This window comes from Prosopis cineraria, unplaced genomic scaffold (assembly GCF_029017545.1).
Source record: "Prosopis cineraria cultivar Desert tree isolate PC_DT_omini unplaced genomic scaffold, ASM2901754v1 PC9, whole genome shotgun sequence".
Classification (NCBI taxonomy): domain Eukaryota; kingdom Viridiplantae; phylum Streptophyta; class Magnoliopsida; order Fabales; family Fabaceae; genus Prosopis; species Prosopis cineraria.
The window spans coordinates 11,575,313-11,590,669 of record NW_026555340.1 but is presented as its reverse complement, the minus strand read 5'-3'; the positions used below and the strand labels follow the sequence as shown (position 1 = coordinate 11,590,669).

At 34.5% G+C, this 15,357-nt stretch overlaps 1 protein-coding gene across 1 annotated transcript; it reads left to right on the top strand.

Moving 5' to 3' along the window:
• The first annotated feature begins 9,710 nt into the window (after positions 1-9,710).
• Positions 9,711-13,777, top strand: LOC129320021 (uncharacterized). Its single transcript, XM_054965148.1, has 2 exons — positions 9,711-11,445; positions 13,489-13,777. The coding sequence occupies exons 1-2, from the start codon at positions 9,846-9,848 to the stop codon at positions 13,497-13,499; spliced, it is 1,611 nt and encodes a 536-aa protein (XP_054821123.1). The 5' UTR covers positions 9,711-9,845; the 3' UTR covers positions 13,500-13,777.
• Positions 13,778-15,357: the final 1,580 nt, after the last annotated feature.

The window sequence follows — 15,357 nt, the reverse complement described above, 5'->3', positions numbered from 1 at the left end:
GAGCTCATGTTCATGCTTTTGCATGACATTTTGATATGTTTTCATTGCTCTATGTTCAAGATCACCAAGTTAGTAACTACAATATTTAGTGTAAATTATATTAAATGTTTTTGCACAAATATACTTATGAGTCTATCATCTTCTTCATTTCCTTCCCAAGTTTGTAATGGAGGGAACAAAAGAAGACAGTTGCTCTTTATTAAAAGAATAACAACTGCCAATGGTCCCTACAAAATATGACGAGTTAAAGTAAATCTACATCAAAAAAACTATTAATTACAAATTGATCCTTATGAGTGCACGTATGGAGCCATAAAAACATTTTTCTTGACTTCACATATTCTTTGCTGGAGATACTGGGCCCTTAACTCCAGAGTATTCCCTTTTTCTGTCATGTGATGTGAGCAAAGGAATCCAAACTTATCATCTTTGCCTGATGTGATACACAAATGATGAAGGTACCTACAGTAATACAATTGTGTTAGATCATTAGACTTGATAATTAACTTAATTTCATTAAAGAAACACAAACTTACATCATAAATAGTTCAATGTGTGGTGTGGTAAGCTGACTATCTGACAAAAATCCAAGCAAATCTTCCCGTTCAATTGTCGCTATCATATCTTTCTTACCCACAACCTTTGAATCCATTTTTAAATTTTTGAATTTGAATGATGGATCATATGCCATTAAGATCATTTGTTAGTGTGGAGTTAACGAGGGTTCTGGAAGTTTTGGGAGATTTGGCGAGAAAAGCTATTATACATAATAAAAAAGAAAGAAATAGTTAGTAAGAAAAAATTTTAGGAGAGCTGCAACATAATAAAATTACATACCATAGGATGAACCATATTCACAAGTCTCTTGGGCCACAGAATAAAATTGCCAACAGCTTCTGCTACAGTCTTCACCTCATTAGTAGGGAATGGAACCAACATGTTTGGCACTTTTGGATCTTCAACCACCACTTTTACTTGATAATCTTGAATTTTCTTATGATGGATGGTTGACCCTAACTTGTAAATACTACCAAGAGCAACCAAGCATCTATCAAGATCTTTTAGAAACATCTTGCATGGTTTACTAATATTGTCACCAGAAGGACCCTCTGACACACACTCAAGAACATTACTCCCTTTTGTGCTATGAAATCTAGGAGATGTATGAATTGGTTCAGTAGGCTTCTCCTGTCGTGAGCTCATCATGCTCATCATCTCCTCCTTCATTTGCTCCTTCATTTGTAAAAGCCGGGCCTTGAATGAAGCTTTAAACTCTTCTTTAGTTTGTTGTCTCACAGTGGATATCAATGTTTCAAGTTCTTCTCTAGTCACTACACCTCCTGAGTTAGGGCATAAAGGTGCTCCAAAGTAGTCTCTTATGCCCATACCATGTCCAACACCCCTCACATGACTCGGATGCTCTAGTTTTCCTGTTGCAACCATCAAGATATCATTTCTGCCTTCTGGAATGAAACTTCCTTGGGCTTGTTGCTCCTTAAGAGCATCTTGTAACATAAAAATAACAATCTTAATTAATATTATATATAATTGTATAGAAATTTAAAGGGACAAGAAATAATAATATTACTTACAATCCTCTCAGCAATCTCGCGCGCTGTCTCACTTGTATAGCCTTTTTTGCCTCCTTTTTTGTATTGGTGTTCATATCTCCATTTCTCCTCTCAGGAGATGGGGGATGGTGGAGAAAGGAGTATGGAAGGATCAGACTTAGCTTTTTCTTCTCTCTTCTTCTATTTCTCCACCATTAATATATTATCAGCCCTAACATAACCCCCATGAGACAGCGTGTGGGGGCATTGATTCTGTCGAGCAATTTCCTGCCCTCTAGCTCATTTTTCCTGTTAAAAAAATTAATTTTAAATTTTATAGTTGAAATAAAACTAAACAAAACTTAAATTAATTAGAAATCAACAAATCAAAGCTTTTTTAGAAGTTCGAATCCTGACAAATTCTTGCCAAGTATCTTCATCAAGGAACTGGTATGTGTCGAGAGGATTAGGAGGAGCCTAACCCTCTAGCACCTCAATATGGATATATCTCTTAGCAAGATTAGTCTTAAAATTTCTCCAGCACGTTCCATAATAGGAAATCAACCTGTGTCAGCAATCTTGATTAGAAGGAACATTGTACGTGAGCTGAAATTAAAACACAAGATAATAATTAGTAATTTAACAATGATATATAACTACATGCATAAATTAATTATGTACCTAAATACTTTCCCATATCTGATCCTTCACACGTTCTGGCACATCATACCAGTCCTCAAATACAATAGGGGGCTTGGTACAAGATAAGAGGCTAAGAAAACTAATAAACTTGGCCTTGTGTTCCCCTATCGAATTCCATCTCCGATCAAATTGGATTAGTAACCTGTGCCCAACACTCCTACTTAATGTTAAATCTCTCAATTGTGTGCCACGTCTACCTCTCCTCACAGACTGGCTCTCACTAGGGGTACCCTGACTTAAGTCATCACTAAGTGGCTGGCTAATAGTGGGCTGGCTCTGAGTGTCATCACCATGTTCACTCTGATACTCCATGTTCCTATTAATTCATATAGATTAAATTAATTAGAAAAATAAACAAATATAAGATAGTTAGAAAACATAATATAAATTTAATTGAACTTAAGAAACATACTTCAATTTAAAAACTAAATTCATATAGGGATATTCTCCCATATCCCTTCATGGTAATCATTTCTTGTAGCATGTTCGTCATCTACTTCATCTACTACATTTAAAATTGGTAGCCCTAATGAGAAAGTAGGGGTTTTAGAAATATCGAAGCTTGATTCTTGATTATCATCACTATCAATCACCATTTTTCCTTTCAGTGCTATTGACTAATTTTTATTTTCTGGATCTGTCACATAAAAAACTTGTTTAGCTTGGTCTGCCATAATAAATGGCTTATCCTAACTTATCATCATAAACACCGTTAATGTTAACCCATTTGCATTTGAAAATAAGAACTCTAAATTTTGTATAATCAACCTCCCAAATCTCTACAATAACCCCAAAATAAGTCCTTGCTGCTAGTTTAGGTTTCTTATCTTTTGAGCTAGAGAAGTGAACGGCTTCAACCACTATTATAACCCCACTATTTTGCACTGTACTCTTTTCATCCAAGGACTTTGTGTAGAAAGAATATCCATTAATATCATATACACTCCAACATATAACATCAAAGTTAGGACCTCCTGCTAACCATTTAATTGTATCAGAAACGCTACTTTCATTCAAAACTTTCTACTTGAACTAATCTACAAAAGTCTTATTATGCTCTTTCAACAACCTTTGTTTAGTCATTCTCATTCGATAATTTTCTGCCTTTAGAAGTTCTTTGTGAGAAGAAATGTATTCTTTAACTTCATCAATATTATTCAAGATATATAAATGTACTTCTTATAATTCATCATGACTCATGCTCTTTACTGATACTCCACGTATGCCTTGACCTAATTGCCTCTTCTCACGATGAGATTTAGGAAGTCCAATTGATTCTGTGCTTGACAAGTAATTAGAATAAAATTTCATGGCTTTTTTGGCAACATATTTTTCAACTATCGATGCTTCAGGTCAATATGGATTCTTGACATACCCTTTTAGTATTTTCATGTATCTCTCAACTGGGTACATCCATCGTAAATAAATAGCGCCACACAATTTTACCTCCCTTACTAGATGCACTATTAAGTAAACCATAATGTCAAAAAAAGTAGGAAGAAAGTGCATCTCAAGTTGGCACAAAATCATACAAGCTTCTTATTCTAACTCTTCTAGTTTACAGGGATCAACAACTTTATTGCATAAAGCATTGAAAAAGAAACAGAGTCTAGTTATTATAAGTCTTAAATCTTCTTTCAATATTCCTCGAATAGCCAAAGTTAATAGTTGTTGCATCAAGACATGGAAATCATGAGACTTTAAGCCTACCGGTTTTAACTCTTTCACAGACATAAGCTTCCTAATATTTGAAGAATACCCCGAAGGAACTTTAATTCCATGTAAACACTCACAAAAATTTATTTTCTTAGACTTGTATAATGTATGAGAGGCTGGGGGACAATAAGTTTGCTTACCTTCTGGTCTCAGGTGTAAATCCTCTCGTATTCCCATTTCTTTCAAATTCAATCTTGCTTTCACACCGTCCTTGGTCTTTCCTGGTATATTCAGAAGCATTCCAATAATACTATCACACACATTTTTCTCCATGTGTATAACATCAATACAGTGCCTCACTTCAAGATTGTGCCAATATGGAAGGTCAAAAAAGATAGACCTTTTTTTCCATATGTTTTTTGCACTAATATTATTTTTAGTCTTACCGAAGACAATATTGATATCTTTCACCCATTCAAACACTTGATCCCTAGTCAAAGCATTTGGAGCATGATTGTGCTCTTAGTGACCATAAAAAGCTTTCTTCAATTTACGATAAGGGTGATCTCGTCTAAGAAACCTCCGATAGCCAAGGTAGACTGTCTTCCTTCCATGTTGAAGTTGATGATAGTTCGTGCTTTCTTCACAAATTAGACAAGATTTATGACCTTTCACACTATAGCCAAATAAATTCCCATATGCAGGAAAATCATTTATAGTATAAAAGATCATAGTATGTAACTTAAAATTTTCCTTCCAATTTTCATCAAACACTTCCATACTTACCTCCCACAACATTTTCAAATCTTCAATTAGAGGTCTTAGGTAAATATCAATATCATTTTCAGGTTGTTTTGGTCCTGAAATCAACATGGATAGCATCATGTACTTTTATTTCATGCACAGCGAAGGTGATAGGTTGTAAATCACCAAAAGAACAGGCCATGAACTATGTATACTACTGAGACTACCATAAGGATTCATTCCATTAGTAGAAAGTTCGAGCCTCAGGTTTCATAGCTCATTACCAAATTCAAGAAACAATTGATCAATTTTCTTCTACTGAGGAGAATCAGCTGGATGTCAAAGTTTCTATCAGATATCCTCTCATTTGCATGCCACATCAATTTCTTCACATCATTAGTATTTACAAACAAGCGCTTGAACCTTGGTATAATTAGAAGATACCATAAGACCTTTGCAGGAGCCCCCTTCTCTTTGTACCGTGGTGCCTCACATTTCGAATGCTTCTCTTCCCTTTCAAGCTCTTTTCTGTTCAACACACAATCATTAGAGTGTGCATGTATTTTTTTATACTTCATACCCATTAGACATAAGATCTTCTTGGCATCATAATAATGATTTGGTAGTACATTGCCTTTCGGCAACATTATTTGAAGTAACTCTAGCAACCAAGTAAAATTTTGGTCACTCCACCTAGCTTTTGCCTCTAAGGCAACCAATTTTAACACCCCAGATAACAAATTAAAATCAATGCACCCCAGGTATAGAGGCTTCTCCGCATCAGTGCACAAGTTATCATACACATATACTTATTCAAAAGCTTATTCCCCTATATTACGGATCATGTCCTCTAATCGATCTTCATTCATATCTATTTCATCATCTAGATTATCAATTTCCACGTATTGAGACGTGTTATTATAATTTTCCAATCATTCACCATGCCAAATCCATACTATATAATTCTTGCAAATCCCATCACAAATCAAGTGCTCTCTTATTTCGGCAGCACCTAATCTCCTCTCATTCAAGCAATTAACACAAGGACAATAGAACCTTGCACTATTGTCAACAGTATTTTTTTTAGCAAATTCTAAAAATTCCTTCACCCCATTATCATACTCATCACTCGTTCGTCTAGCATTCATCCAACTACAATCCATATGTCAACTCTTAAAGAATATACTAATGTTAAAAATTAGACCTTCTTAAAAATGACCACATGCAAACAACTTGATGAGGCCTTCTTAAAAACTAAATTTAAGCAATTCAAGGGAAAAGAATGAATTTAAAAAAATGTTGACAGAGTCTCCCCTAAAAATTAGACCTCTCAAGACTTTTAAAAAATTTTAATAGAGAAAATTGATAATTTTAAACCAAATTAATGATCACATGCAACAACTTAAGGCTTTATGAATCCACTAACAATACTCCCAACAATAATCAATATCATTATCGTCATATATACACACACACATATCAACCTAATAAATTAACAAAAAAATACAATCAAATGAAAACTTAAGGGAATGGCAGCAGTAAATGGAATGCAAAGGGAATGCGAGGAGTAATAAGAGTGGCAGCAGTAACAAGAGGAGGAGCAAGAAAGAGGAGGAGGAGGAGGTGGTAGAGGCAGGGGGAGGTAAATGCGAAGGGAATGGCAGCAGAAGGAGGGAGGGGCAGCCGTAGGGGGAGGGGGTGAAGATGGGGGGCGAGGACCGACGGGGAGGGGGTGGGGACGGGGACGGGAGGAGGGGGTGGGGATGGGGGCCAGGGGCCAGGGGCCGAAGATGGAGGGACAGGGGTGGGGACAGGGGGTTAGTGGGAGGGGGGACGGGGTCAAGTAGGATGGGGGACAAGGAAGGGAAGCACGAATGAGTGTTCTAAGGCACAAAAATGAGGGAGGAGAAGCGCGAAGTTTAAAAGGAAAAAATTTTAAACCACTTTCTACAGCAGGTCACTATTCACCCACTGTAGAAAATCATGTTTTCTACATGCACTCACTGTAGAAAATAGAGTTTCTATAGTAGGTGCTTTTCACCCGCTATAGAAAATTGTGTTTTCTACAGCGGGTGGCTTCCACCTACTGTAGAAAGACGCCATATGCTGTAGAAAATCATCTTTCTACAGTGGGTACAAGCCACCTGCTATAGAAACTCTATTTTCTACAGCAGGCGCATAGACACCCGCTGTAGAAAGTATTTTTAACAGCGGTTGCCTTTTCACCCAGTGTAAAAACTATAATACGCGTTTGATAGAACACATTTGTTACCCACTTTTATTTGTCAATTAGGACCATTTTATTAATTATTTATCACCTTCAAGTGCACACATTGCATTAGATTTGGAACTTTGCCTAAGTTTCTAAGATCAGTGCACTAGGGGCATTTTGGTCCAAAAAATAACTTTTGAGAAAATGTACAAGAAAAATTGACAAAGTGCATTTTATGTCCAGTTGATGAATGGTGAAATTATATTTTTAAAATTCATTTTAGTTTGGGAGTAATTAAATAAAAAAGTCAACACTTTCTTAAGTGTCTTAGTTTGTCCTAGTTTTTGGTTTGCCTTTGTGTGAAAATTTTTATATAATTTTGTGCAGCCTGAAACTTGGTTAATTTAATAAATTCCCCCTTCTAAATATGAATTTAATTCTGGACATGAATTAGATTTTATTATATCATATGGTATTTAATTGAATTATGTGATTTATGTGACATAGGTGGCATGTGACTTGTGCATCAATTGGGCAATTGAGGTCAACACTCCTTGAGGTCAATGGCTGATGGTTTGCACGTGAATTATGATTATTTTGAGAGGTTAAATCAGCTAAAATGATGTGGATGACACATGGGAAATTAGGCACACATTGGAATCATCTACAAACCAATAGGAAGTTGCCACCTTGCAAGTGTGACAAGGCTCCCATTTACATTTTAATTTCTTTTTCCTTATTTTAATTAAGCTTCAGCTGATGGGAGACACCAAGGAGCACGCCATTTTAAGCCTCAAATGGGATCCAACACATATCTCATTCATCTTCCACATTCTCTCTCTCTTGTTCATAGTGTTCTTCATTTTCTCTTTTTTGTTCTTCATTTTCCAGCACCCTAACCTCCATTTTCAGCCACCAAACCTCCACAAAACTCATACCATTCTTCTCCTCTCTTCATTTTCGTTCCATCCCTTCCATTTTCACAAGGATTGAAGCTCATTTTCATCATTCAAGAGCTATGGAGTTTGGCCTTCACAAGCAATCACTAGGGTTCTTGAAGATGAAGATTGGCTAAGTTTCTTTGTGGAATCCTAGAGAGATGAAGATGGAGGATGAGTCTTGAGCTTCAAATTGGCTAAGTTCTTTTGTTTCCTATCCTCTTCTCTTTTTACTAGATGGTTAGATTCCTTAATCTAGGGTTTAATCATCTTAGCTTATAAATTCTAATTTGAATTTGATGTTGATGTAAAGAGAGAGGATTGTTTCATTTAATTTCTTCCTTGGACAGCCATGACTGAATTTTGCCACTCTTTGTTTGGCACATAATCTTGTGTTTTTCAATTAGTGAATTTCTTGTGTTAATATTGCATAATCTTGTGGTGTTAATGCTTGTGTTGTTGAGTAGCTTGACATAATCTTGTGGTTGCTCAATTTATGTGTTTGACCATGGCTGTTGAGAGAGGATTTTGAATGAATCACTTGGCTAATGTCTTCACCAATTGGTTAATTGAACTAGGGACTTTAATCTAAGACCTAGGGAGGTTAGCTAATTAGGTTAATTGGCTTAGGATAATTTTCTTAAGTCATGACAGCTTTAGTCAAGAGGAAAGGGAAGCTAAACTTAGCCTAATCATGAGAAGATAATGAGTCCAAAATCAACTAATCTCTAGGGTTCCATTATTGTAAAAGGGAAGTTCATTTCACTCACTTTCACTAGCATTTTAATTACTTGCACATTAGGTAATTAGTTTAGATAATTAGCTAGGTAACTAAATTCCTACAAACTTTGGTTGATTTATTTCACTAGATAACTTTCAATTAGACTTAAAACCATTCCTTGGGAGATGACCTAGGGTTGGCCCTATATTGCATTAGGGTTAGCTTTAGTGTAATTTTGAGGATAAGCGACTAATTTCCTATCAAAATTTTGGCGCCGTTGCCGGGGAATGGTTTAAGTTTAATTCTAAGGTTGTTTAGTACCTAATTTACATTTTTAGTGTTCCTGGAAAATTTTTGAAAAATTATAAAAATTTGTGTTTTGTGTTTTGTTTAGTGTTTTTTGTGTGTTTTGAGTGTTTTTATTCTGTTTTGAAAAAAAAAATTAGTGCAATTTTCGTTGGTTTGGTGTAGAGCTGAAAATACTCTGTTTCTAGTGTCTCTGTCTGAAATTGAAAAATTAACTGGGAATGAGTCTGAGGGAATTTGAACTTGAAATTTATTTCATTGAAAGCTCTATATCTTAGCTTCACTTTAAAATTGGTTTGGTCAATTTTGGACGTGGGAGTGTCCTGTGGAAATTTTACAATCTAACAAGGTCCAGGGAGCCATTACAGAGGATTCCCAAAACCCTGTTTCAACTTTGAGTTAGCATATCTTCCTCTTTGTGCGTTCAAATTGATTGATTTGAGTTTCATTTTTCTTATCACTGTCTTATATTTGTTTCTTGTGTTTAGGATTTTCTTCAATTTTTCCATTTTCCTATTTGAAAGTTTGTTAGAAGCTCTGAAGGTCTTCTGGACGAAATCCTGTTTCTCCAGACCTGTGGACCAACTTGTGAAAAATTCTGGGAACGATTGGGAGGGATTTGTAATCTGAAAGTTTTATATAATTTTTCTGAATATCTCTTGTGTATCTCATAAAAGTTTCAGGTGAATTTCTCATATGGATTGGCTGCTAAAAAATCCACAAGTTCACTATCTCCAGAAAGCCTACTGTGCAAATTCCAGAATTGTCAAAGCTTCTTGATTGAGCATTTCTAACTCTCTTTCTACTTGTTTGGTGTTGTTTTTGATTTTTTTTTATTTTTATTGTTTTTAATTCTAATAGAAAAAAAAAAAAAAAAAATTTCTCTTGATTTTTGTTTGCTTGCATTTCCACTCATACACTTGCAAAGGGCATATCATTTGAGCTTCCTTGGTCTTTCCATCATTTTGAGCTTGAATTTGAATCATTGCTTGTGGATATAAATTTCATTGCATTTTATGGCTTGGTTTCATGATCATGATTCATTCCATCATTCATTTGACATCCATTCCCATCCATTTCCAGCGCTTAACATTGACCATACATCCCATTTCCATAATCAATTTCAACAATATAACTTTGATTATCCACCCCCATATCATGATCATTTCCATCCAAGTCACAATTATGAATTTTTCAATCCCATGAGTTTTGAATCCAATCTAAGCACTCATGTTGAGCGTACACCATCCATTGACATTGAGCATCTAGAAAAATTATATGCACAAAGGGGTAAATTTTATTGTGTGCATTGTGAGGCTATCTCCCACTTCTATTATGATTGTCCTATTCTAAAAGGATATTGTGAACCACATGGAGTAGCCCAAGCCTCACAAGAGAGAAATTACATGTTTCAAGTTGAAGACACACAAAAAGTTGCTCATGAAGCTATTGAGAATATAAATACACCTCAAGCCACTCAATCTCCAAAAGAGAAGGAGTCAATCCAACCCTTACTTCAAGAGGTAATTTCTCCTATTCCTATTGAGGTTGATTCTTCTTCACATTTGACTTTATCTAATGATGAGCATAATGATTTAAATGATGATGACGTAGATGAAGAAATTATAGTTGAATCACCTTGGATGTTTGAGCATGAATCATATTGTGAAAAAGTATACCCTTGGGAGAAAAACACTTTGAGTTCACATGATAATTCTCTTGATTTAAATTCAAATATCATTGAAAGTGTTGACTCTTCACTTAGCTTGAATAAAGAAAATGAAATGGATGTTGATGGTGGCGATGATGTATCTTGTATGCTTGAAATTCCAATTCCTTCTTGTGATATTGTTAATAGTGCACATGCACTTGTTTCTTCTAACCATGATGTGCTTGAGAAAGGTTGTTTACCTTCTTTTGTAGGTGAACAAGGCAATGTAGCCAAACCATCTCTTGATTTCAAAGAGGAACTTGCTCAACTTGAAAAGGCTGTAGCTCCTACTAAGGATTTGAACAAGGAATTGAAAATAACTCAAGATGACAAGGAGGTTGAAAATCAAGGAATTGATTTTACAAAGCCAAATAGTAATGAGAATAATATTGATTTAATGCTTGATGATTTTGATGATGAGTTGGCTTTGTTTCATAGTACTTGTTCTAATTTCCTATTCACTTGTGATTGTTCACATGATTCTCCATGCCCTATTTGTTTAGAAATTAATTCATTTGTGCTTGAAAATAGTAGCAATCATTTACTTGATAAAATAATTGATGATGTATGTTTGAGTGAAATTAATCATGAGTGCACTTCTTTAGAACCCAATATGCTTGAGGAAGGGTTCTTTGTTGATTTTATAGGTCTAAATGATGATATGGCCAAGAACCCCCATGTACTTAGAGGATTTATCATTGCAATGGAAGAGACCTTGGCTAACCATGAAGATGATCAACCACATAAAGTTATGAAAGATTCTACACCATACATCTTGGAGCCATTACAAATTGATCTTGAGCCTCCACCTAAGATGCTTGGAATGAAGATGATAATGAGTAGCTTCATGTTACTCCTCAAAGATGAAAATTTCAACTTCAAGAGCTTGTGGAGATTTAAACTAGGTTGTATCTTCTTCACCCTTTCTTTTTACTTTACTTTGCTTTATGCTTTGATTTGTTGATTGAGTAAATTGCAAGTGTGGGGGAGATGAACCTAGTAGGAAAGTTAGAGTTTATTTGCTTTATTTGACTTCTTTGTTTTGTGTTTTAGTTTGAAAAAAAAAAATTTCTGGACCACACTTTTGTTATGCATTCATTATTGATCTCACCTTATTTTATCACTAGTCTATACATACATTGAGGACAATGCATGATTTAAGTGTGGGGGAGAGAAATAAACATTTTGTTTTGTTTGTTTGGTTTTGCAAAAAAAAAAAAATTATTAAAAAAAATAAAAAAAATTGCTTTGTTTTGTTTTGTTTGAGGTTACTTAATTACCTAGCTCTTGAATGGATATTTTGATTCTTGAGATGTGGTAATTTTTAGGATTGAATAGGTGTGAAGTGAACATTCTTTTACCTTGAATTAATGGATTAGAGTGGCATATTACCCTTTCATGGAAGAGGCTAAACACTCATGTGTGATTAATTCCTTAGTGATGTTACCCTCTAGAATTTGTTTCACTTCTTAATTAAGACCATATATCTTGCACTTGTTTGATAGGAGATGAGAGATGGCATTCATAAAAATAGCCAAGAGCCAAATAGCCAACCTATTATTATTTATTATCCTTTGTTAGCCACTTTGAGCCTTTGGTTTGATTCTTAAAAAAAATATTCACCCTATTTTTCCCCAAGGAATGCATGTTACACTTTTATATGTCTTTTTAATATTCATTGCATGTCCTAGATCAAATGAGTGGATGCTTATTATCATTTCTCTATCCATTACTTCCATTGTTTTCAAAGAGTTAGGGGCAACCAAAAAAAAAAACAACAAAGATAGATTTGAAAAAAAAAATATAGTCAAAAAGAAAAGAAATAAAGTTGCTAGAAAAAGAAAAAAAAAGAAGAAAAAAAAAAAAAAAGAAAAAAAAAATAAAAATAAAAATAAAAAGTTGCCTAGCTCATCCATTCCATTTGTTTTATTATTTCTTATCATTTCTTTCCATCCTCATTGTGTTAAGGTGTTCACTCAATTGAGTTAGGTTATGCTTTGCATATTAAGGGGATATATCTTGATTTAGCATTATTTTGATGCTAACCCTATTTTTTTTATATACATGCATTTCTTAGACATCCTTTCATTACCTATATCACAACCTAATAAAGTCCATTTGATTCTTGATTGCAAGTGCTATTTAGTGATGGAGATGTAGAAGGGTTACAAATTCATAGTAGGGTTTATCCTAAGAAATTTTGAGTGAAATTTAATACCTTATACACTTTGAGTGATGAGAGCAAACACTTAACCTAGAGAGGCTTACTCTTTGACATTGATTCTTGGTAACGGTTTGTTTGTGATGTGCATAATTCTTTCGTAATTATTGCCACATTGATTGATAATTTGTAGAAGTTCATGAGCTAGTATTTTAGTGACTTGAAACAATGTTTTTCTCTTATTTCTTTGTCTTATAGTTTCTTTTGGGACCTTTTTCACTTGATTTTGCCCGGAGTGCAAAAGCTAAGTGTGGGGGAATTGATAGAACACATTTGTTACCCACTTTTATTTGTCAATTAGGACCATTTTATTAATTATTTATCACCTTCAAGTGCACACATTGCATTAGATTTGGAACTTTGCCTAAGTTTCTAAGATCAGTGCACTAGGGGCATTTTGGTCCAAAAAATGAACTTTTGAGAAAATGTACAAGAAAAATTGACAAAGTGCATTTTATGTCCAGTTGATGAATGGTGAAATTATATTTTTAAAATTCATTTTAGTTTGGGAGTAATTAAATAAAAAAGTCAACACTTTCTTAAGTGTCTTAGTTTGTCCTAGTTTTTGGTTTGCCTTTGTGTGAAAATTTTTATATAATTTTGTGCAGCCTGAAACTTGGTTAATTTAATAAATTCCCCTTCTAAATATGAATTTAATTCTGGACATGAATTAGATTTTATTATATCATATGGTATTTAATTGAATTATGTGATTTATGTGACATAGGTGGCATGTGACTTGTGCATCAATTGGGCAATTGAGGTCAACACTCCTTGAGGTCAATGGCTGATGGTTTGCACGTGAATTATGATTATTTTGAGAGGTTAAATCAGCTAAAATGATGTGGATGACACATGGGAAATTAGGCACACATTGGAATCATCTACAAACCAATAGGAAGTTGCCACCTTGCAAGTGTGACAAGGCTCCCATTTACATTTTAATTTCTTTTTCCTTATTTTAATTAAGCTTCAGCTGATGGGAGACACCAAGGAGCACGCCATTTTAAGCCTCAAATGGGATCCAACACATATCTCATTCATCTTCCACATTCTCTCTCTCTTGTTCATAGTGTTCTTCATTTTCTCTCTTTTTTCTTCATTTTCCAGCACCCTAACCTCCATTTTCAGCCACCAAACCTCCACAAAACTCATACCATTCTTCTCCTCTCTTCATTTTCGTTCCATCCCTTCCATTTTCACAAGGATTGAAGCTCATTTCATCATTCAAGAGCTATGGAGTTTGGCCTTCACAAGCAATCACTAGGGTTCTTGAAGATGAAGATTGGCTAAGTTTCTTTGTGGAATCCTAGAGAGATGAAGATGGAGGATGAGTCTTGAGCTTCAAATTGGCTAAGTTCTTTTGTTTCCTATCCTCTTCTCTTTTTACTAGATGGTTAGATTCCTTAATCTAGGGTTTAATCATCTTAGCTTATAAATTCTAATTTGAATTTGATGTTGATGTAAAGAGAGAGGATTGTTTCATTTAATTTCTTCCTTGGACAGCCATGACTGAATTTTGCCACTCTTTGTTTGGCACATAATCTTGTGTTTTTCAATTAGTGAATTTCTTGTGTTAATATTGCATAATCTTGTGGTGTTAATGCTTGTGTTGTTGAGTAGCTTGACATAATCTTGTGGTTGCTCAATTTATGTGTTTGACCATGGCTGTTGAGAGAGGATTTTGAATGAATCACTTGGCTAATGTCTTCACCAATTGGTTAATTGAACTAGGGACTTTAATCTAAGACCTAGGGAGGTTAGCTAATTAGGTTAATTGGCTTAGGATAATTTTCTTAAGTCATGACAGCTTTAGTCAAGAGGAAAGGGAAGCTAAACTTAGCCTAATCATGAGAAGATAATGAGTCCAAAATCAACTAATCTCTAGGGTTCCATTATTGTAAAAAGGGAAGTTCATTTCACTCACTTTCACTAGCATTTTAATTACTTGCATATTAGGTAATTAGTTTAGATAATTAGCTAGATAACTAAATTCCTACAAACTTTGGTTGATTTATTTCACTAGATAACTTTCAATTAGACTTAAAACCATTCCTTGGGAGATGACCTAGGGTTGGCCCTATATTGCATTAGGGTTAGCTTTAGTGTAATTTTGAGGATAAGCGACTAATTTCCTATCAAAATTTTGGCGCCGTTGCCGGGGAATGGTTTAAGTTTAATTCTAAGGTTGTTTAGTACCTAATTTACATTTTTAGTGTTCCTGGAAAATTTTTTGAAAAATTATAAAAATTTGTGTTTTGTGTTTTGTTTAGTGTTTTTTGTGTGTTTTGAGTGTTTTTATTCTGTTTTGAAAAAAAAAAATTAGTGCAATTTTCGTTGGTTTGGTGTAGAGCTGAAAATACTCTGTTTCTAGTGTCTCTGTCTGAAATTGAAAAATTAACTGGGAATGAGTCTGAGGGAATTTGAACTTGAAATTTATTTCATTGAAAGCTCTATATCTTAGCTTCACTTTAAAATTGGTTTGGTCAATTTTGGACGTGGGAAGTGTCCTGTGGAAATTTTACAATCTAACAAGGTCCAGGGAGCCATTACAGAGGATTCCCAAAACCCTGTTTCAACTTTGAGTTAGCATATC